This window comes from Abrus precatorius, unplaced genomic scaffold (assembly GCF_003935025.1).
Source record: "Abrus precatorius isolate BTA unplaced genomic scaffold, Abrus_2018 Scaffold6, whole genome shotgun sequence".
In the NCBI taxonomy this organism is placed as follows: domain Eukaryota; kingdom Viridiplantae; phylum Streptophyta; class Magnoliopsida; order Fabales; family Fabaceae; genus Abrus; species Abrus precatorius.
The window spans coordinates 7,273,446-7,297,964 of NW_020874406.1; the positions used below are offsets into that span (position 1 = coordinate 7,273,446).

The 24,519-nt window shown below is 33.3% G+C and overlaps 1 protein-coding gene and 1 non-coding gene across 3 annotated transcripts; one reads left to right on the forward strand and one right to left on the reverse strand.

The window, feature by feature from the left end:
* The first annotated feature begins 15,030 nt into the window (after nucleotides 1–15,030).
* Nucleotides 15,031–15,137, forward strand: LOC113870535. The gene has a single exon (XR_003505558.1). It is a non-coding gene; the product is annotated as a small nucleolar RNA R71 (small nucleolar RNA).
* A 6,417-nt stretch (nucleotides 15,138–21,554) lies between these two features.
* LOC113869052 (probable NAD(P)H dehydrogenase (quinone) FQR1-like 2) lies at nucleotides 21,555–23,181 on the reverse strand. 2 transcript variants are annotated; one of them, XM_027505170.1, is made up of 3 exons: nucleotides 23,143–23,181; nucleotides 22,655–23,031; nucleotides 21,555–21,786 (listed from the first exon to the last, which is right to left on the reverse strand). In XM_027505170.1, exons 1-3 carry the CDS (start codon nucleotides 23,179–23,181, stop codon nucleotides 21,555–21,557), a joined length of 648 nt encoding a protein of 215 aa, XP_027360971.1. The 2 variants fall into 2 exon arrangements, with proteins under 2 accessions (XP_027360971.1, XP_027360969.1); XM_027505168.1 differs by having other exon boundaries at nucleotides 22,655–23,181.
* Nucleotides 23,182–24,519: the final 1,338 nt, after the last annotated feature.

A 24,519-nucleotide genomic window follows, 5' to 3' on the forward strand; every position in this document is an offset into this window, starting at 1 on the left:
TTGCTCAGTTTCATTCAAAAAATCACATCATTATTCTCTAAAAGGATGTCATCAATATAAAGAATAAAAACAACAAATTTTTTCTCATTGTTCTTCAGATAAATGCATTGATAAACTACATTTTCCTTAAATCTAAAAGAGCTTGCAATATGATCAAACTTCAAGTACCAATAGAGGCTTGCTTCAAACCATAAATGAATCTTTTCAATTTTTAAACTATGTTCTTTACAACTTTTAAAAAATCATCTTGTTGGTCCATATAGACATTCAAAAAATGTTGTCTTAACATTCATTTTATGAAGTTCTAGATCAAAATGTGCAACCAAACCATCACAATACGAAAAGATTCTTTGGTGTACACAAGAAATAATGTCTCTTTATAGTCTATGGCTTCCCTCTAATTGTAACTTTTAGCAATAAGTCTGCTTTGTATCTCTCTATCTCTCCTCTAGCATCATGTTTGGTCTTAAAGATCCATTTATAACCAACAAATTTGCAACCTTCATAAAACTCTACCAAATCCCATATATTATTCTTTTGCATAGAAGTGTCATTGTGAACTATAAGAATTTGAAATGGATTTATGAAAAGTAACTGAATCAGAATTGTCAACACAAATAAATTCATGTTCCTACAAATAAACAACACAATCCTTGAATCTAGTAGGTCTAATAAATCTAGGAACACGTTCAAATTGCCTTAGTTGAGGCACCACAATATTAGGATTCTGAACATCATAATCAACATTAGCACCAACAATGGGATCAACAGTTTTATCATGAGTGACAACAATTGACATAGACTCAGACAAAGAAGTAATAGATACAGGAGTTGTAGCACCCTTAACTTCACTTTATTATTACTTTTTTCAACTTTATAGATAATAAAAGTGTATTTTTGTGAAAAATTTTCTTTCTTTCTTTTTCTCTCTTTCATTGTTCGTGATTGATATCGTGTTTAATTTATTTTGATTATCAATAAACTTGAAATAAACCCTGAGCTAGACACTAGATTTTAGTGAGAATTAGAAAGTAAATTCATCTTTTGAAATTGTTGAGCTAATGGTTTTGCACATTATTCTATTTAATTGAATTAAGAAGACAAAATTTCTATTTACTTTGCACCATAACTTGACCAACAAATACTTAGGCCATTTTATGCATGATAGTCCAAATTTTTAGTCCTTTTTTGCTGTCTAACTATTTTATAATTCTATACCAATAACCTTGAAACTTTACTATCCGAACATGCCATCAATTTTAATCAAATTGATTAAAGCTAGAAACTCCCTATTGATATGTATATATTAAAACCAATATGCACCCTTTCATGCATCCAAGCCATACAAAATTAATGCCCAAATTTCCAACACTTTTACTCCTAATTGACGTATCACTAGGCTTGTTTAGTGCCCAGCCTTCCAGCCACATCAATTATCTAAATGAATATTAATAAAGTTTGGAAGCCTTCCACATGTTTTGTTTAAGGGGATTGCTACATAGGCATACACCTCCTTCTAATTGATCTTCTCTACGATTAATGTTTTTATGTATTTAGTGTAAAAGGACTGCTTATAGGTTGCTGTCAGATTTAGTGGTTATTTTAATTATATTTTGGGTCATGTTAGTGTCAACTTTTGATGTATTGATGCCTTATGCACATGTTTTATCAGATGTATTTATTTTAGTTTTACTAGTTTGAATTTATTGACACTACACACACACTCAAGCTCAGTGTTATGTCATGTTCTTGGAATACGTTTAATGTCAAGGAAAATATATTCCTAACTGTTTTTGATTTGATGATGAAGATTTTTTATACATGTATTTTACTTTGAAAAAATGACTACATACAATATAAGAGAATGTTTGATGTAGATACAAAAATTTGAACCGTACATTACTTATTTATATGACTACATGCATTCATATGATAAAAGTATATTATAAACTTTAACTCTCTCATATATGAATACATTCCATAAATTTTGTGTGCTTATTATTAGATGTCAGTCAGGTTCAGTGTTAAGGTGTGACAAAAACTAAGCCAACTTCACCTGGTTGACTATCCTCTCCTCCAAAATGGCTTTTTCCTTAGGGTTTTGCATTTGATAGCAAGCCTCCTCCTTCCATACGTCGTGTCACCTTATTGATAGCTCTTTTCATGTACTATTAGATTCTCTCTTTCTAAAGTACAATTAGGGTTTACCTAGATTGTTATTTTTGCTAACAGTTATGTGATTCTAACAACTTTTCTAAGTAATATTTATATCATATAAAATCATTCTCATTGCATAAACTAAATTTATTCTTAATAATAAAGGTCTTAATGCAAATCTTATACTTACATATCTTATAATTAAATTAAATTAAATTAAATTAATTACTTATTTCATATTTTATGAATAAAATTTATGTAATTGAGCAAAATATGTATTGCAATAAACTTTCATATGACTAAGACATAGATTTAAGATTGGTTTCCAAGCAAATAAAATTTTAGACAATAATACATGATAAGTAATTAGAATAATAATTATAAAATATGTCACTATATCATTATCCATTCACAACAATGAACAACTACTAATTCACTTTCCAAAATAATTTCAAAGCTACAAGAAAGTTAATGACTAATAAATTTTGGCATAATCAACATCCAACAAAGCTTTTTGAAATTATTTTGATTTAGATTTATACTCAAAATTTTAAAATATACCTTCTTTATGAATAAAACATGCCAAGAACTAATGTTTCTTATATCTTAGAGTTGTAAGTATACCTTAGGAACATATCGTCAACAACACTGCAACTAGTTAGTTTCAAACAATAATCATTTAAGAAACAAAAGATAGAAATTACTTTTGTACATATATACATAAATATATAGGAAATTGAATAAAAAATTAGTGTGTTAAAAAAGATTTTACAGATACAAGGAATTTCAGTGTCACACCTGCATATTATCCATAAACACCATAAACAATGAAATTTGGAGGGCATTTGGATATTATTCAAATTTTAGATATATCAAATACGCAATGTCCAAAACTAACATATCATCTGGTCCAGGGAGGTATCTGTAATATTAAAAAGTTATGTAAATATATCTTGTCTCTGACAAAGAGACAGGGAATCAATTTACCTCAGACAACAACAGATAAAAGGAAAAGTCAAAATTTCCCCATACCAATATCAAAGCATACCACATCATGAGACTTGGTCCATTGCAATAACTGCATAAGTACAGGGTAACCAGAAGATGTAATTCCGAAGCAACACAAATGATAAATAAATTAGAAATTCAAATGACCATGAAGTAGTGATTGAAAAGAGAGAGAATACCTTGGTGACCTATATACTGATAAGCATGGTTGTTAACCATGCTAAAATCTCAGCTACCAACAAATTAAAGATTCTTAATATAACTAACAAACTAGGCCACTTATCGATAAAAGCATGCTCAGAAACAATTAATTTGACAACTTACAAACTATCAGCAAATATACACAAACAAAATCAAACAAATGCAAATGTGAAAATAATACCATACAATATATTAATAAAAATATCATGGCACAACCAAAATTTAAACACAAACACAAACTGGTATAAAAAGTTCAGCCAAAGGCGATTAATGAGACGGAACAAAGCATTTTAAAAGAAATCATAATTCCATAAAACATTATCCATAACTAGGAAATTTAAACATCAACACATCTTAACAACTACTACAACACTACCATTTTAACAACTAAGAATTAACATTAAGTAAAAAATATTTAATCATTATATATAATTAGTAATTATTTATTAACTTGTAATATCATTAATAACAACATAATGAGTGTTCTTACCTTACTCAAAATTTTCAAGCTCTTCAAACTCTTCATTTGAAAGTAATGGTGAAGAATATCCTTTAAGCCAGTCTTGGGTGCAAATAAGTACTTCCACCATTTTAGTTGTTAAGGAAGTGCGGTAAATTAGGGTACTTTTCCTTTTTCTCAACCGTTTTTATATTACACAGAAACTCTCCAATTGTCTATCAAAAGAACTCTTTGACTATCTAATAAGAATTATAGGAGTTTGAGTAAAAGCTAATGTTATAGGTGTTAATGCATCACTATAGGTAGGATGTGTCACTATAAATGGCCAATCCCTCTTCAGATGACCAATTTGTCCACACTGATAACAAGCTTTAGTATCACCAATGCAAGTGCCAAAATGAAGTCTACCTGATGAATCTACATTTTACTACATTTTTATACATCATTTATTACTTTTTATAGAAAAGAATAGACTTAGATAGTGTAAATAAGATGAATATTCCAATTAGGCTAAATAATATAGGTTTCTTAGTTTTTTGTTAATTTACATGAATTTAGATAGTTTATTTTACATATTTTGATCATTTGAATAATATGGCAGGAATCCCCAAGCTTATTTTGAAGAATTATTGGATTTTGAGGAATTTGAGGTGAAAGTAACTACTTTCAATATTGATAGTGACAACTACAGCAAGCCACTTCCAGCAAAGGGACCAAAGTGATCACTTCCAAAGCTTAAAGTGACAACTACAGCAGCCCAGAATCAACCAAACCTGCGCGTGGTTACTATGAATATTCATAGTAATCACTCCAGAGCATGCAAAAATTGAAGGTGCTGCGCGTAACTACTATGAATATTCATAGTAATCACTCCAGAGACCCAAAATGTCCCAGTGCTGCGCGTAACTACTATGAATATTCATAGTAATCACTCCAGAGAGGAAAAACCCAACTGATGCTGCGCGTGGTTACTATGAAAGAATGAGAGTAATTACTTTGGGCGGCGCCAGCTTTAGTATAAATAGATTTTTACCAAATTAGGGTAGGGAGTTCTTACACTTTTTGAACCTTTTCTTTTCTTTACTCAATTTAGAATACTTTCCAGAGCTTAGGGCAACCTTGGGTGATAGCCAAGGGTCCAACCTAGGGTTTGGTTTCTCATTTCTCTTGCTTTTACATTAATGTTAATGAGTTTTCTGCATTTTCCAATTGCGTTTTTTATCCCCATTTCCATGGAGGGCTAAGTTTGTGTAATCCTTAGTGAATTCACATGGGTTCTTGAGTTCCTTGAATTTAATGATAATATAATTCCTTTCTTTCATGAATTACTTCTTCCTTGTCTCTTGAATTGAATTAATGGTGAATGAGGGGGGTATTGCTCAATTAACCCTAATTTCGTTTTAAGGAGATTCTAAACTAAGGGTTGCTTAATCCTAGGTTTAATTCTAAGGTTGCGTAATTTTGGGATGAGAGATTAGAGCCTAACAAATTGCGTAATTTCGTTGGGACCATAAGGTTGATTTTCGCTTGTTAAATTAACCTAATTCATGGAAGAAAGGATGAATGTTAAATCTTGAGTGGAATGAGGATAGAATTTATGTGGATGAACTAAGGATTGCTGTTTTCTATTGTTTGAATTAATTAAACTCATTTGCTCATTGCTCTTTGTTTTAATTTGAAACCACAAAACCCCCCATTTTAATTGCTTGTTTAATTAATGCCTTCAACATGTTTAATGAAGATTAATAACCAATGTTCATAGGAGACAATCTAGGGTTACCCTAGTACTACATTAATTTGTTTAAATTTTGATGAGGATTTACGACAAATCTTTTAAACACCTCGAAAAAGATCATCATCACTACCACAAATGGAATAAGGCGGAAGTAGCATTAAAATTCCTTTGAGAATGACTAGAGAAAAGAACTAAAACAATCATAAACAAAGTCATAGAGAAAAGCAAACTAGAATGAGATGAGTTTCCAGTCTTTAAGTACGGTCGCTCGAAGCTCTAAGTCTCGCCAAGAATATTCCAAAGATCCCCTTAGAAGAGAGATGAGGTGAAAGAGCAAAAGCTAAGGTGTCAAAACTGATCTCCACTACGATGTCTGAGGTCTCCCTTTTAATAGGGTTTGAAAACCCTAAAGACTCTTCATAATTGGGTTTCTCACAAATAAGCACGGTTGTGCATGGGCTCGAAGTACCCTTGTGCTTGTTGAAAGAGTCTGGGGGTACTGACTACTGCGAAGCTCTAATCTTCCATCAATTTGGCCCAAAACGTACCCAAAGTCTACTTGCAACATCTTTATACCAAGCTGCATAATTAATATATAATTTAGTGTAAACTCCAAATAAAGTAAAGGTCAAATATGAATATATGAGCTATAAAATAGGATATAATTACAGACTTATCAACTCCCCCATACTTATCTATTTGCTTGTCCTCAAGTAAAGTGTTGGTTAAGAGAATAACATAATAACTTGAAACATGATACCACACAAGGAACCCGAGACAACAGAGATAAAGAGAGCAACAAGAGTAAGATCACTGAGTATAAACAATCAAAAGGATTCACAATTAGAATCTTATATTTTCATACTTTTTGCTCAAACATCAACTAAGGTACTCTACTTTCTTCTCTCACTAAGGGATAAAATGAGATATCACTCAGTTCTCCTAAAGAAAAGTGTACTATCATAGGCTTGACTATAAACCAACTCTCCACTAAATAAATTAAATGCAAGTAAAAATCATGAGGTATTTTTTAGGTTATAATGTGGCTAAGGGGTTATAATAATTGAAGTGAGATAAATGAAAGGAAAGAGATATACAAAGAGGTAATAAATTATAATGACTACAAACATCCCCTAAGTTTACAAATGAAGCTCTTAGAGTAATTTTTATATTTTTGTATATAAATAATATCTTTAATTCTCTTTCCTTTTAATCATATATAACCCTTTTTCTTTTCTTTCTTCTATTTTTCATTTCTTTCTTTCTTTTTGCACATGAGAGATATAAAGGAGAATTGATCAAGCAATTCAACAATTCAATTGCTCCATTCATAAACTTAAGGTCATCAAAATATTTTATAAATTTAATGTAAGGGACCAAGAAAATCAATAAAGCTCAAAGTGAGCAACTAGTTGTATCTCAAACATTCTGAAAGCCAAGAATAAAAATCCTATCATGCCTCAATCACGTTAAAACATGCAATTAAAAAGAGAAGTCTTAAGTCGGTTCCAATTCAAGCTCTAGAGCACAAATTCTAAAGAGATAATCACACAAACAATGAGGAAAGGGTACAATTAATTAAATTAAGATAGAAATTCCCTTTAAGGCTCAAAACTCATATTTGTGGGTTGAAGTTTAATGTAGAGCATAAAAGTAAGGAACTTAGCTAATTATTAGTTTCCAAATGAAAGTATAGTGTTAATAATAATTACTCAACATGCTCTTTTATCTAAAAACTTTGGGTTCCATGAGAGAAAAAGTTTTAAATTATCATAAAAAAATAGCATTGACATTTTACTCAAGAACATGTAATAACAATCATATAATTAGGAACTACTCTCTCATACTTAAAGCAAAACATTGTCCTCAATGTTTGAAAGTAATCAAATTAAAAACATGCAAGGAGGGCAATTGAATAAAAGGAAAGAGGTTCCCTGATAATTCTTGGCGCGACGACTTCAAGTGAATAAGCACGCCCATGCTGAAATCTTAAGCATGCCCATGTTTATGATATAAAGCTTTTTCTCATAACTGCGACTGAATGCATGGCCGTGTATGGTATGAGCACGGGCGTGCTTTCAGATCAGAGCTCAAAAGTGTGTGCAGGAGTAATTAACTCAGTTCTTTCAATCTTTCAATATGCTTATTCTTTATTCTAAAAATAAAATAACAATAGGAAAATTAAAATAAACAAAAATAAATAAGATTTAAATAAAATAAAATACACAGGTTACCTCCTAGGAGTGCTTGTTTAACGTCATGAGCCTGACGTTCCTGTTAAATCAAGGTGGGAAGAAGACATGAGTCTCAAAGGTGACTCCCTTGATATGTAATTGTCTCTCCAATAGCTTTGCCTCCCCAACACTTATTTCATCAGAAAAATTATTCATAAGATAGGGATTAAAATAAAGAGAAAAAAAAATTTAAGCTCTAAATTAGGAGGCTTATTAATAGATTGTTCAAGCTTGTGTCTTTTCTTCTTCTTATATTACTTCCTCCTTGGCCTTCTTCTTGGGGTTCCATGCTTCACATAAATTGGAGGAGGAAAAGTGGCTCAGAAACCAATAAAGGAAAGTGACCAAGAAATGCTTAGAACTCTCAAATAGGACAAGAGAGAACTAGAGCTTGAAACTCTTAGTAGAGAATGAGAATTTGCTTCTTCAACTTGATGCCAAAATGAAGAGTACAATGGGGTATTTAATGTATTACAAGGATGGTTCTAGAACATAGAGTATTTTATAGTATTTTAAATAAGATAATTCTAGATTAGAGATGTTTCTAGAGAATGGATAAGTCTAGAATAAGGATATTTCTAAATTAGAGATATTTCTAGATATTGGGCCATATGATTAGGGATGTTTCTAGATATTGGACCATACAGTTAGGGATGTTTCTAGATATTGGGCCATATTGGGTCATACTCCCCTGGTTGGAAAAGACTCGTCCTCGAGTCTAAGTATTATCTTCATAGTAAGGCAATAGATCTGCAACGTTGAATGTAGCAGAAACTTCGTATGACTCAGGCAGTTCTATCTTATAAGCATTGTCATTGATCTTCTGTACTACTCGGAATGGTCCATCTGCTCTTGGAGACAATTTAGCATTTTGCTGCTTTGGAAATCTATCCTTCCGCAGATGAATCCATACCAAATCTCCTTCTTTGAAAATAGCATGTCTCCGAGCTTATCTCGTTGAGTTTTATACTAGGTATTTTGCTTCTCAATTTGTGGTCGAACTTGCTCATGAAGCTTCTTAATCTCCTTTGCTCTTTGGTCAGCATCGACACTGAACTGGTTATTAGTGGAAATAGGGATCAAGTCCAATGGGCTAAGAGGTCTAGTACCATACACGACCTCAAATGGACATTTTCTAGTAGCAGGATTACTAGAATTGTTGTAGGCGAACTCAACTTGAGGTAAGATAAGATCCCATTGTCGAAGATTCTTCTGAACAAAGCTTCGTAGTAGATTTTCCAGAAGTCTATTTATTGCCTCTGTTTGTCTGTCAGTCTGGGGGTGGCTAGCACTATTGAACTGTAGTTTAGTGCCCATCTTCTTCCATAGAGTCCTCCAAAAATAGATTAAGAATTTAACATCTCTATCCGAAGTGATGGTTTTGGGAATTCCATGAAATAGAACAATCTCCTTGAAGAATAGATCGGCAATGTGAACAGCATCATTGGTCTTTTGGTAAGGTATGAAATGGGTCATTTTAGAGAACCGGTCCACGACCACCATTACTGAGTCCTTCTGTCATTGTGTACGAGGTAATCCTAACACAAAATCCATGCCGATATCCTCCCATGGTGCAACTGGTACTGGAAGAGGTAGGTATAGCCCAGTGTTTTGGCTTGTGGACTTGGCAAGGTGACATATTCGACACCTTTGAATGTGACGAATAACATCCCTTTCAAGTCTCGGCCAATAGAAGTTTTCTTTGATTAAGGCTATTGTCTTGTCTCGTCCAAAGTGTCCGGCTAATCCTCCGTCATGTGTTTCCCAAATGATTGCTTCTTTTAAGGAGCATTGGGGAATACACAAGACATTGTTTTTGAATAGAAATCCTTGTTGTCGAGGGTAATGTTAGAAAGGTTGATTTTCTGTAGAGCTCCAAATGTTTCGAAAATCTGGATCATCTTGATACAATTCCTTAATAATTTTAAAACCTACTACCTTCATCTGCATTGTAGATAGTAATGCACGTCGTTGACTTAGCGCATCTGCTACACTGTTTTGAACCCCCGACTTGTGTTTAAGCAGAAACAGATAGGCTTGAAGGAACTCACTCTAGGATGCATGTCTACGACTGATCTTTTGTTGAGAATTCAAGTGTTTCAAGGCTTCATGATCTGTATAAAGGATGAATTCCTTAGGAAGCAGATAGTGACTCTAATGTTGTAGTGCTCTCACAACAGCGTAGAACTCCTTATCATAGGTGGAGTATTTGAGTTTAGCATCATTTAGCTTCTCGCTAAAGAAAGCTATAGGCTTTCCTTCTTGACTGAGAATAGTGCCAATCCAGCTATTCGAAGCATCACAGCTTAATTCGAACACCTGATCAAAGTTAGGAAGTGCTAAAACTGGAGCTTCAGTTAGTCGTCTCTTCAACTCATCAAAACTATTTTGAGTGCGTTCTGACCATTGAAATTTATCTCTTATAATACAATCTGTAAGCGGGGCAGCAATAGAGCTAAAATTCTTTATGAATCTTCGATAGAACGAGGCTAATCCATGAAAGCTCCGTACTTCTTGCACAGAGTTAGGGGTAGGCCAGTTGATGATTGCTTCAACCTTGCTAGGATCAACCTTGACACATTCACTCGTAATGATGTAGCCCAGAAAATTTACTTCATTGGTCAAGAAGGTGCACTTTTTTAGGTTGGCATACAACTTTTGCTCCCGAAGAACGTCCAACACTTGGCGAATATGGTTTAGATGTTCTCCCTTACTTTTGCTATAGATTAAAATATCGTCAAAATAAACAACTACAAACTTTCCAATAAAAGTGCGTAGTACCTGATTCATCAGGCGCATTGGATAAGCCAAACGGCATGACAGTCTACTCATATAGCCCATCTCTTGTCTTGAAAGCGGTCTTCCACTCATCACCAGGACGTAGTCTAATCTGATTATAGCCACTGCGAAGGTCAATCTTCGAGAATATGACTGCTCCATGTAGTTGGTCTAGCATATCATCGAGTCATGGAATCGGGAATCGATACTTTATGGTAATCTTATTCACGGCTCGACTATCCATGCACATTCTCCAACTTCCATCTTTCTTGGGCACTAATATGACAGGGACTGAACATGGACTGACACTCTCCTGTATCAATCCTTTTTTGAGAAGATCCTCCACTTGACATTGTACTTCAGCATGTTCATGTGGACTCATCCTATAAGCAAGTTTGTTTGGGATAACAGCTCCTGAGATGAAGTCGATGGCATGCTGGATGTCCCTTATAGATGGTAAACTAGGAGGAATTTCTTCAGGTACCACATCTGGGTATTCTGCAAGGAGCTTTTTTATTTCTTGTGGAATAGGTGTTCCAATGTTTTGTTCGACCATGAGTAATAAGCTTGTTGATTGAGATTCTTCTCGCGTCATCTTAAGCTGTGGTTTAGAGATTAGGGATACGAGTGGTTTGACTTTGCGTGAGGTCGGGTTAACTTCTTCTGGACCCAATGGAGTCAACTTGATTCTTACTCCATCTTTGACAAATGAGTAGGTATTCTTAAACCCATCATACACAATCTTCCGATCGTATTGCCATGGACGTCCCAATAAGAGGTGACAGACATCCATAGGAAGGACGTCACACCAAACTTCATCTTGATATTTTTTCCTGATTGAGAAAGCAACTAGGCAACGTTTACTAACCTTGACTTCATTACCCTTATTCAGCCATTGTAGTTTGTAGGGATGTGGATGATCATCAGTAGGGAGCTTTAATTTCTCCACCATGTAGCTAGACACAACGTTTTCACAACTTCCACTATCGATGATGACATCACAAATTTTACCTTGAGTACTGCATCGAGTGTGGAATATATTGTGTCTCATCCATGGTTCTTCTCTAACGGCTGCTATGTGAAGACTGCGTCTAACCACTAAGGCTTCTCCATGATCTGCTGGGGTCAACTCTTCATCAAATACTGGAAGACTGTTGAATTCATTTTGGTACAATTCAAGTTCTTCTTCAGATGCTTCGTAGGCCTCTCCTTCAATGATAGTGACAACTCTTCGATTGGGACAGTTGCAAGCAATGTGCCCATAACCCTGGCATTTGAAGCATTTAGACGATTTGGATTGGGTTGGTTGTTTGGGCTAGTGTCTTTAACAGGGTTGGAAAGGGTTTTGTTTGGAGCTGTAGGTTGCGATGGTTGAGCTTTGCGAGAGGTAAAAGGGCTTCGTGAGGATGATGGTTGGAAAATTGATCTTTTAGGGAGTTGCTTTTCGACTCGAATGACTAACTTGATGACATCATCTAGGGTCCAATACTGTTGTAGTTGGACAAGTTGGGAAATTTCAGGATTTAGCCCTCCAAGAAATCTAGCAATTGTTTGTTCTTCCTTCTCTTGTATATCGCATTTTATCATCAACAATTCAAATTCTCTAGTATACTCCTCTACTATCTTAGAATCCTGGCGTAAATTATGGAGCTTAATAAAATTATCTTGATAGTAGTGGTCAGGAAGAAACTTACGAGTTAGTTCTTTTTTCATTTTCTCCCATGTCTTTATCTTGCTTCGGCCTTCCCGCTCACGTTTCTTCTTTATATTTTCCCACCAAATGGATGCATGCTTCTTCAGTTTAACAGCGACGATCTTGACCTTTTGTTCATCCGAAATTTCTTTTAATTCGAACACACGCTCCACTGTCTATAGCCAATCCACAAATTCATCTGGCTGTAGTCTCCCCTCAAATTCAGGAATGTCTATCTTGATGCTGTCGAAGTAGCCTCGAGTACTCTTTCTTCGTGGGTGACTGGTGTTAGACGAAGAGTCACTTTCTTCAGAATCATTTTCTGAATTGGAGTTCCTTCGACGATTGAGTAGAGCTTGTTATTCCTCCACAATTTCTTGTAGTTCTTGAGTTTGTCGGCGTAACTCGTCCATCTCGATCTCTTGAGCATTCCTTCAGTTTTGGCATCTTGGTGGCATTTTGTTGTATGGGTGTGAATAAAATTATGAAAAGGTTGGGGACAATATGCGGCGCAACACTGTTGAATGCATGGTGCTCACACGACTGATGATGTCACTGTCTTCAACCTCTCCCGAGCGCGTCTACGGTGTTGGCTTGTTAAGAAATGACTCAAAATGCTTAAGAGTGACCGAAACTAACTTCAGTAAGGAAAGAAGCAAGGAGAATTTAGGTCAATTCTAAACGACCAAGAGCGTAGGAAGCTGGGAACTTGACTCTTGATACCAAATGGCTCAGAAACCAGTAAGGGAAAGTGACCAAGAAATGCTTAGAACTCTCAAATAGGACAAGAGAGAACTAGAGCTTGAAACTCTTAGTAGAGAATGAGAATTTGCTTCTATTCTTCAACTTGATGCCAAAATGAGGAGTACAATGAGGTATTTATAGTATTACAAGGATGGTTCTAGAACATAGAGTATTTTATAGTATTTTAAATAAGATAATTCTAGATTAGAAATGTTTCTAGAGAATGGATAAGTCTAGAATAAGGATATTTCTAAATTAGAGATATTTCTAGATATTGGGCCATATGATTAGGGATGTTTCTAGATATTGAACCATATAGTTAGGGATATTTCTTGATATTGGGCCATATTGGGTCAAAAAGCAACATCCACAGTGCTCATAAAGTGACAAGACTTTTGGCTAGAAGGGTACTTGAAAGAATTGAAAACTTGAAATACAACTTCCTCATTATCTAGCCTCAGTGTGAGCTTCCCTTCTTATACGTCTATGATGACCGTTGCAGTGGCAAAGAACGGTCTCCCTAGTATGATGGGGACATCATCATCTTCCTCTATGTTAAGTGCCACAAAGTCAACAAGAAATATAAATTCTCCAACTTTTATAAGTACATTCTCCATTATGCCTTTGGGGCATGTGATTAACCTATCTGTCAGCTGAAGTGACATGGAGGTTGACTTAGGTTTATGCATTCTAAGCTTCCTGAAAATAGAATAAGACATAAGATTAATACTTGTTCCTAATTCACATAAAGCCTTATCAATATGAGTTTTTTCAATTGTACAAAGAATAGTAAAACTCCCTGGGTCCTTAAGCTTAGGTGGAAACTTTTTAAGGACTATAGATGAGCACTCCTGGGTGAGCTTCATAGTCTCATGTGCTCTTAGCTTTCTCTTATTAGTCAAAATCTCCTTTAAAAATTTAGTATATTTAGGCATTTTCGAGATAACATCAATAAAAGGCATATTGATGTGCACTTTGCCCAATAGGTCTAATAACTTGTGAAACTCTTCATCATAAGGAGGTTGACCTTGCAGTCGCTGTGGGAAAGGTATCTTAGGCTCATAGGACCTTGGTTGAACAAGGGTCTTTTTCTTCTTTTCTTTTTCAAGCTCTTTGATTAAAGCACGACCTTGCTCATGGTGATGCACGACTATGCTTTTGTTATTGTCATGGACGTGCTTGTAGAAGCACGGTCATGCTTCAAATTCAGTAGGGGCGTGCTCATCAGTAAGCATAGTGTGCATGTAGAATCAGTATGGGTGTGCTTCTTAGCAAGAATGGGCGTGCATGTGCTTCTGTTCTACAATTTTTGTAATTTCTTTCCACTTCTAAGGGTGATGGCATTGCATTGCTCTCTTGGATTAGGTTCAGGCTGAGATGGTAATGTTCTCATTACTTTTTCACTCAGAAGGTTCGTAATTTGCTCTAATTGTGTACTCATCTTAAAAGAGTTGGCTTGTATTTCAGATTTGACCTCTGCGAACTTCTTATCAGTTCTCTCAATATATTGGTCCAATTTGGATTCAAGCTCTGTTATCCTCTTATCAGAGTAATGCACATATTGCATCATTTGTTCTTGAAAGTTGGACTGAGATCTAGGGGCTTCTTTCTCTTCTGGTCTTGGCCCTTGATTTTGCATATAGGAAAAGTAATCAACACTTGAATTCCAAATTGTGATTGCCCATAAAATTTGTCTCTTCTTGCTTAAATTCTGGACTTGCAAGAGCTCTTACAGGTTGGTCTTGAGCTTTCATTAAAGATTCTAGTTACTTTGTAAGGGCTACCATTTGGTTCATTAGTGGGTTGCTGCTTTCTACTTGGTAGACTGGGTTGGTCTCTTTCCTCTTGATGTCGTAAGAGTCACTAATGTGTCACTGAAAGCTAGAAGATCTCATCTATTAGCTTGTATGCATCCTCTAGATCTTTTCTTATGAGGGATCCTCCTGCTGCGGCATCCATTGTAGACTTGGTAGTGATTGAAAGGCAACTGTAAAAGATCTATACTTGTCCCCATGTCAGAAAATCATGATGCAGGCATCTTCTCAATAGTTCCTTGAATCGCTCCCACACCTCGAAAAGCAATTATGTCTCATATTGTTAGAAGCAATATATCTCTATCATAAGCTTAGAGGACCTTGATGGGGGAAAGTACTTTCCCAAGAATTGTTGAGTGAGATCCTCTCAAGTTGTGATGGAATTGGCTGGAAGTGAGGAAAACCATGCATTCACCTTTTTAGATACTGAGAAGGGGAAAAGGCAAAGTCAAATAGTATCGTTGGAGATTCCATTGTACTTGATGGTGTCCGTCAATCAGAAGAACTTTGTCAGATGAAGATTAGGGTCTTCGTTAAGCATGCCCATAATCTGTATGGAGTTCTGGACCATGGTTATGAGTGTTGGTTTAAGTTCAAAGTTGTTGGCCTCCACATTAGGGGTTGCGATGCTTCCAGAGGTGCCTCTGACAGTAAGTGTCATGTAATCTTGAATTGATCTTTTTTTTCTCTGCCATTCTCTGCTCTCTTAATTCTTTCCTTTGTCTACAGACTGTTCTTTCAATCTTCAGATCAAATAAACAAGTTGTAAAGCACTTAGAATGCGTAAGCATACATTAAAAGAAATTATAAAATAAATAAAATAAAATAAAAAATAAAAATTATAAAAATAAAAAAATTTAACAACAAACAAAATAGAATTAAAATAAAGCAAAATATAAATTGCTCAAATCAATTAAATTTGAGATTTTCTTAATATTGAAAAAATAATCCCCAGCAACGGTGCCAAAAACTTGATCGGAGGGCAAGTGTACCCATCGAGAAGTAATAAAGGGTTCTTAAATTAAGTTCCTGAAATATCGTTCCACAAGGATTGATTTCCAATTATTAAGAATTTTCTAATTCAATTGTTTAAACTTCAAAGATATGAGATTAATTAAAACAAGAATTTATAAAATCAACTATAAAACTAAGAGTAAGAAATACAATGCACTTCTTGGTTTAAACTTATTGGAGAGGAACCTAGGGCATATATATTTTCTCATTCAATCCTTTATGTTGTTTTTCTGTTTACTCTAAATTCGATTTCCTTGTGATTACTAATCATTTATACAAATACTATTAATACCCAATGGTCATGTAATATTAATATTCTTTTCTCTAAATTAACATCCTCAATGGTCATGCGAGACATCAATTTAAGAAAGCTTAAGAAACCTATGAACTTGTTAATTTAATAACGATTAGAAAAAAAATATTGGTTTGATCCACCTAATCCTTTATCTCGTTTTATCCTATAGATCTATTAATTAACCAAGGTAAGGTCGCCTGACATATAATTAATTAAGATTAAGAGAAAAACGCAATAGAATAAAATCTAATCACAAAACGAAAATCAAATTTAGATTCAAACATCAAAATTCTGTAAATTCATGAACGATAGTTCTCATAACTCTAGCTATGGACTTAGTTACTCATGCTAAAGAAAAGAACTAAAACAATCATAAACAAAGTCATAGAGAAAAGTAAACTAGAATGAGATGAGTCATCAGTCTTCAAGTACAATCACTTAAAGCTCCAAGTCTCGCCAAGAATATGCCAAAGATTCCCTTATAAGAAGAGAGATGAGGTGAAAGAGCAAAAACCAAGGTGTCAAAACCGATCTCCACTACGATGCCTGAGGTCTCCCTTTTAATAGGGTTTGAAAATTCTAAAAATTCTTCATAATTGGGCTTCCCGCAGATGAGCACAGTCGTGCAAGGCTTTAAGCATGACCGTGCATGGGCTTGAAGCACTTCAGTGCTTATTAAAAGGGTCTGGACGTGCTGACTAATGCGAAGCTCTAATCTTCCATCAATTTGGGCCTAAAACGCACCCAAAGTCTACTTGCGGTATCTTTATACCAAACTGCATAATTAATATATAAATTAGTGTAAACTCCAAATAAAGTAAAGGTTAAATATGAATATATGGGTTATAAAATAAGGTATAATTATAGACTTATCATCTTATATCTAAATAAACCATAAAAAATTTGGTTTAACATCTTAAATATTTGTAATTGAATTATGTAGGCCATTAAGCTTTTTTATAGATAGACTATCTAACCATTTAAGTAGGTATATCTATATAAAGATCATAAGGCTTATACCTAAATAAACCATAAAAAAAATGGTTCAACATATTGAAATTTGTAATAAAATTATATATTTTTATTTATCACTTTAAACTACATATTTGATATAAATAAGTAAATCACTAAACGTATAGCAAACACATACAAATTAGCATTATGCGTACAAGATAGATTAAGTAACAATAACACAAAAAACTCCAACGAACGACACTTTCTCTCCTAGCAAGTATGTAGTAAGGATACTCTCTAACTTTAACAAAAAAGATTATGGTTTCTATTTTAAAATTTTATTCATTTTAAAATTTTATTTATTTAATATAATATTATATTATAATTTTTATATAAAATTTATTTAATATATTATTATAGTCTTAAATAGACTATTCTATCAAGTCTAAAAGGTTTTTTTTAAGATCAAATTTGACTTATTCAATTAATTACATTTGTTAAAAAGTTTAAATTAAACTTATTATCAAACAGTTTAACCTATCTTCATACCTATCTACGACCACTAGAAGTAGGATTCTAAGCCTATGCATAAGATTAATCAAGGACGATACGCATTCTAGGAGTTAGTTGCATCTTCACCTAAAAAGTATAATAATTATTAAAGACAAAACAAGCCCAACAAAGTAAATTGAGGGAGTGCACAAGTGAATAACATTTTTTTCTTTTGGACAAAAATTGGATGTTGATAGACTCTTGTTAGTACATTATGTCTTGATACACAATTTACTAACACAATTCTATTATGACTTTATTTTTGCAACTATTTAAGACCTACAACCTAATTTGTGATACCAAAGTTACCTAGAAATACTATTTAACCTGACAAACCTATTTAGAAACCATTACATAAAACAACAAAATTTTCTAAACAAGTAATATGACAAAGTTAGCAAAAAAATTCTCAACAGAGTTTTCTTTGTATATTATTATCCCAAAATATGATAATTAGTCAAAATACTTCTATAACTCAACTACAACCAAGGGAATTCTAGATTCTTATAATATCAAAATTAAAACAGTTATTGCATAATTAAAATAAAATATAACTACATAATAGCATTAAAATGTCTAAAATAAAACAAAAGCAAAAAAGAAATAAGACTACCAAATAATGGAGGCCTACTAATGAATTTTCTACTTGGATGAGCTAACTATATGAAAATAATAAATAAACAGAGGTGAGTCACACAAACTTAATGAAAAAGAAAGAGAAATAAATAATGTATGAATAGTTCACAATCATGGAACTTGCTTATAACATGTCATTTATAAACATTCATTCATTCTAATTGCTTTTCTAAAAGTTTGATCATAAACTAAAAGTTTAAAACTACAGTATATATATATACACACACACACAATAAGTTTTCTAAAATATCATAAGGGAAACATAGAAATAGTCCTATAATAGTCACTAATGAAAGCATCAAAGACCAAGGTAGCTCCAATTCATTTATAGTCATTTCCTTCTAAGAGATGGCCTTTCTCTTAAGAGTAGTTGTAGTATTTTCCTTGCAACATCAGGTCATCATTCATCTCAATAGAATAGTTTCAGCTCATTAATAGCCCTCTCTATGAACTAGTAGCTCCATCTAACATTTAACCCTCTCATCCCATAATATAACTAGGTGCACATAAATTACTATTTCCATGTTTATGGAATTCTAACATAACTTCTCTAAAACATATTTATGTCATAGAAAATCATTCTCATGCATAAACCAAATTTATTCTCAATGATAAAGGTCTTAAGGCAAATATCATACTTAAATATCATCTAATAAAATTAATTTAATTACTCATTTCATATTTTACGAATAAAATTCATGTAATTGAGCAAAATATGTATTATAATAAACTTTCATTTGATCAAGAAATAAATTTAAGACTTATTTTTTCAAGTAAATAAAATTTTAAACAATAATGCATGGTAAATAATTCAAATAATAATTGTAAAATAAGTTATTGTAATCATTATTTACCAAAACTACAAGAGAGCTAGTAACCAATGAATCTAGACATCATCAACATCCAACGAAACTTTTAAAAATTATTCAGATCTAAATTTATACTCGAATTTTAAAAACATACCTTCTCTACAAACAAAACATGCTAAGAACAAATATTTCTTATATCTTAGAGTTATGAGCATACTTTAAGAATTCAAACAGAAGTTTTTTTTATAACTGATGACACCCTTTTCTCCTTAAAACATTATTCCTAAATCTTAAAATTTATCCAAAACTATCTATACAAAAAGAAAAAAATTAAATGGGTTATAAAGATTTATTTCTCTTAGAATATCAAAATGATAAATTTAAGTGATGCAATAATAACAAATGGGAGCGCTCCCCCCTTTTTTACAACCATTTTCTTTTAAAAACAGGAACGTGTGTTTCACCGTTTGAATCCAAAGGCACTTTCATCTGTGCTACTATGCTCCCATTTCTTGTTGGAAACCCAAAATACAACCCATCAGCCTCAATATTCTATGCAAATATCAATGGTACCCTGTGATCTTTGTGGGGTGCCTTCAACTGCTTCAATACAAGGAATCAACCCCTTTCTTCATAGATCTCGTCAATGACTCCCCAGCCACACATTGAGTATAACAATGAAAATTATCAACATTTTCTCTCTTGGCTTGCACTTGTAGTATAAACTTTTGAATTATGCTTTCATCAGTGAGGGGATCTTTCTTTTATGAGTCGAACGCTTGTGCCGTTTATCATTCTCCATTGAAATTTAAAATGGGGTGTTAATTCTACCAAATATTAATTTATCTTATCCCAAATTAAGACCACTACACTTGCCGAAAAATGAACAGAAATAATGCAATCTTGCAATACTTGCCTTACTAGCTAAACAAGATACCAATGGAGACAAGTTGGAAGAAGAAACAGAAAATTGTAACAATCAACGGTCGGTATCTGAAATTAAGATATTTAGTTTTGCTATACTATAGAACAAGGGAACATTAATAATGGAAAGATGATGAAGTGAGTAAGGTGAACAAGCTTGGGTTTGATTTCACCTATGAGCTGTTTTAATCAGTGAGATAATATATTATTTGGATCATGGTCATTGACTTGCATGCGGGATCTTGAATTATGATGTCAACTTCATAATGATAATAAAGACTTTGGCAGCAGAAGGTGACTATCGGGATTGGCAAAGAGTCGAATGATACTATAGACTGATTACACGTTAGTAGATGCCTCAATTTTTTGTGAACCAAGTAAATATAAAATGAAGAGTCTATAAAATGAGCCTGTACTGAAAGTGATGTCAGATATTTTGTTAGTGACTGATGCTTCATGTCAGCCAAAAAGGAGATCAAGATTTTCGTGGAAGAGTGTTAATAATAGTAATACATTTATATTTCTAATTAACTACTTTTTGTCTTAAATGTTGAGTTTTATTTTATTTACTTATATCTTTTTGTTAATCATAACCTTATCTTCTTTTATTTTGTTATTTGAAATATATTTTATGTTTGTTTGAATATTTTTAGGAGTATTAATTTGTAGATCATCAAATTTACTATTAAACCTGGTATTTATATTTAGATGGTAGTTTGTGTACAATTTTCACAAGTCCTTGTACATCCCCCTTCTGTTTTTCTTGAGTGCATTGCTTTGTTACATGTTTCATCTTGCATCTGATATATTTTATCTTCTTTTAGTCTCCATAATTAGATTCTTATTCTGATTCAGAATTATGATCTACATCTGTTAAATAGGTATTGCCTACAATTTTCAACTTTTCATTGATGTCTAATTTATCTTTTTCATTTGACATTCTTTTGTATAGTGAACAAGTTGACCACATTTAGAACATGATTTTCGTTGGAAGTTTTTAGCTTTGTCGAGTTACTCTTCTACTTGTTTGATTTTCAATAATACCTTTCTGGCCGTAGATTTGTTGTTTTTATTTTGGATGTTTGAAATCATTAATTGTTGACAAACGTTTCTTAATTCTGCCCTTTTCTTTTATTTCCAAGAAGTTTCATATTTGTACATACACTTAAACCCTCATTTAGTTTTACTAAAGTGTTATGTCATCCTTTAGTTTTCATATGGATTACCATCCTACCTTCCATACTTCTCTGGATCAATTCTTTCCTACTTATACTGGGAAGATATTCGTGTTCTGTTAGTCTCCATTCAAAAATTTCAATGAAAAATTTATTAAATAACATAGAATCAGAGTATGAATTTTACAAAATAAAAGGGGTACAGTATTTTTATTTTTTTTCCAACATGGAGGAGGACAGAACTCTTGCCCATCTTAGACACATAAACACAACATATGAAATCCATCATTATATTGAAATTGAATAAAAATACTATTTGATCAGTTGGGACAGACTAGAATGCTGGCCTAACTCAGATTAATCACATGGAATTAGCTTTTATGGGCTAATTTCTTGACTGTTGTGGCCATGTACTTGCCCTGATACTCTGCAAGGGCCAGCTCCATTTCACTTGCTTGTCTTGTGCCATCTCCAGCAAAAACTCCAGCACCATATGGAGATCCTCCTCTAATGAATTCCATCTCAAACATTCCAGCACCAAAGCTGTAACCAATAGGAACATAAAGCATCCCATGGTGGACTAACTGTGTGATTGCAGTCCAACTGCAGCAATTGTTATAGAAGACATGTTAATTGGTTTAAGGTTTATGTCACAAAATCATGACATTTACCATTTTAATAATACATGAACAATCAGAATAACATTCCTTCACCCCCCCCCCCTTCTCACCAATCCCAGCTCCAAGGTCAAACAACTCATGCCACTCAAGACCTTCCACCAGCGCTGAAGATGCAATGTCAGTTTGCGCAAATCAATAATAGTACAAGTGGTATATTTCATATTAACTTTCCCTCTTTAGATGAACTACTTTAGTTGCCTATGAAATAAGTACATTTTCACATGAGTGTTAATGCAAATTCATTGATTGAAAATACTTAATTCTAAATAACTTATCATAAAACATGATAGATTGATACACATCATTGTGGCTCCCCAATAAAAGTGTCAACTTATACAAAAGCTACTACAGAACCCAATTTAAGACATGATAGATAACATTTCTCTCAAGAAGATAAAATTTCCACTACAAAGCATAAATCAAATATCAATTACAAAACATATTGTGAAGTCCGACGTCAAGACTACAAACATGGCTAAAGTATTAACTTATAAAGGCTAAAGCAATCCTTGCAGCATAAGCTAGCATTTGGGGTTGAGTTAGGCCTTTACTCAAATTTAAAATTGTATTAAAACTTATGGTAGAAGTGATGATTGGTTGCTCTTGACTGAAAAAAAAAATGGCCCCACGGCTCTCCCAGTGCAACCTACTTACCTAAAGTCTCATGTTGACTACAAATCATCTGAAGTCGAAATTATAAAAGTTGAAGAATTCTCACCTTACAAGCCTTTAGCCCAAATTTAAGACATACTTTTGATCTGAATTAGAATTTAGTAAAAAGGTCAACTTACGCGGTGGTTTCTTGGCCACCGCCCTGAGTGCCAGTGCTGACAAAAAAGCCAGCAGGCACACCTGCCAGCTTCTGCTCCCTCCACAACTGTCCTGTTGAATCAAAGAAAGCTTTCATCTGTGATGCCATGCTCCCATACCTTGTTGGAAACCCAAACAACAACCCATCAGCCTCAACCAACTTCTCTGCAGATATCAATGGTACTTGATCATCCTTCTGGGGTGCCTTCATCAGTTGCAAGACCTCCTCAGGCAGTGTCTCCGGCACGCGATACAAGACCCCTTCTACTCCTTCAATGGAATCAACTCCTTTCTTCAAAGATCTTGCCAACGACTCCACATGGCCATACATTGAGTAGAACACTATAAAAACTCTCAGCTTTTTGACTTCTTGGACTAGCTTCTCTTGGCCTGAAGTTGCTTCTCTATTTTCTATGACTAGGCTCTCAGTACTAACAGGATCATTCTTTTCTGGGGCAGAAATTGGTGCCTTTTTCTTGCTTGGTATGCAACCTCCTCCTTTACCCATCGAAATCCAAATGGGTGTGAGATTATGAATAATATTTCTGCCAAATGTTCTATCCGAGACAAGTTTTGTAAACGGTGTACACAAGAAGGCTTTTCTTTGGCTTACTTGCAAAACAAGATACATATAGACAAATTGGAAGAATAATATTTAATGAGAGATGCTTGTACAATACTATTTTTAACATACTTTCTATCTCAAAATAATTTTTAAAAAGTTATCATTTGACGAGATAAGTGCATTAACTTACTTAAATCGTGACTAATCACAAAAGATATATTGAAGAGTGTGTCGGTAGCAATTTTTTACATTAAATTCATGAATCAAATGTGATGTAAGGTCTACTAAAGGCCATAGAACATGGCAACAGAAAAAACAGAAAGATGGAGACGATAGTAACGTGAACAAGGTTGAATTTGACTTCGATTCTGAGCTGTGTTCATTGGTAGATAAGAAGATGGCCATTGACTGACTGCCATGCTGGTTCTTGAATTACTACGACAACTTCATAGCTTTAGTTTATTTAATTTTATTGAGCTTGTAACGTGGCACGAGTAGCCAAATGAAATTCGCAAATAATCAAATGAGCTGGGTTCTAGAGTTTGGACTAAGAAGGAGTTCATTGATTCCTCTTCACTAAAAAAATAAGTAAATGAAATTTCTCTCTGATCAACAGATTCAAATCATCCGGTCGTTATATATATATTAAACTATCAATGCACAATTTAATTATTAATGGTTACATATATGTTTAGAACTTATGACATGTGCAACTAACAAGTTTATTCACCGGTTTTAGTGGCTAATGTAAACGCAAAATTACTTAATTTCAAATTATTGAAAGTTTGAAACAGACAAAATATTAATCGTTAAACACAGATAAATAACTCAGGAAATAAAAATGAATCCATTCATTCTCGTCTGTGTGCAGATCATGTTCAAATCTTGTATCTATACCTCTTACTATTTAATTAAAAAATATTAATCTCACCACTTAACTTATTTTAAGTGACTAAAAGCGATAATTTTTTTTATTTATGGCAAATATTACATTAAATGCATCTTAGCCATGAACTGTTGCAATTTTTTTTATTTGTTTAAAAAATTATTTTATAACTAAAAAATAATAAATAATTTTATATTACGATAAAATATATAATAAAAAATTATATTCTTAAAGTTAATTTTATCTTTTTAACTAATATTAAATATATTTTTTATCATCCATTTATTTCTTTTTACTATTTTTCAGTTCTTTTCTTCCAATTTTTATTCCTCCAAACAATAAATTATTTTTACTCTATTTCCTTTCTATTCCAATTTTTATTTTGTTCTTTCCTA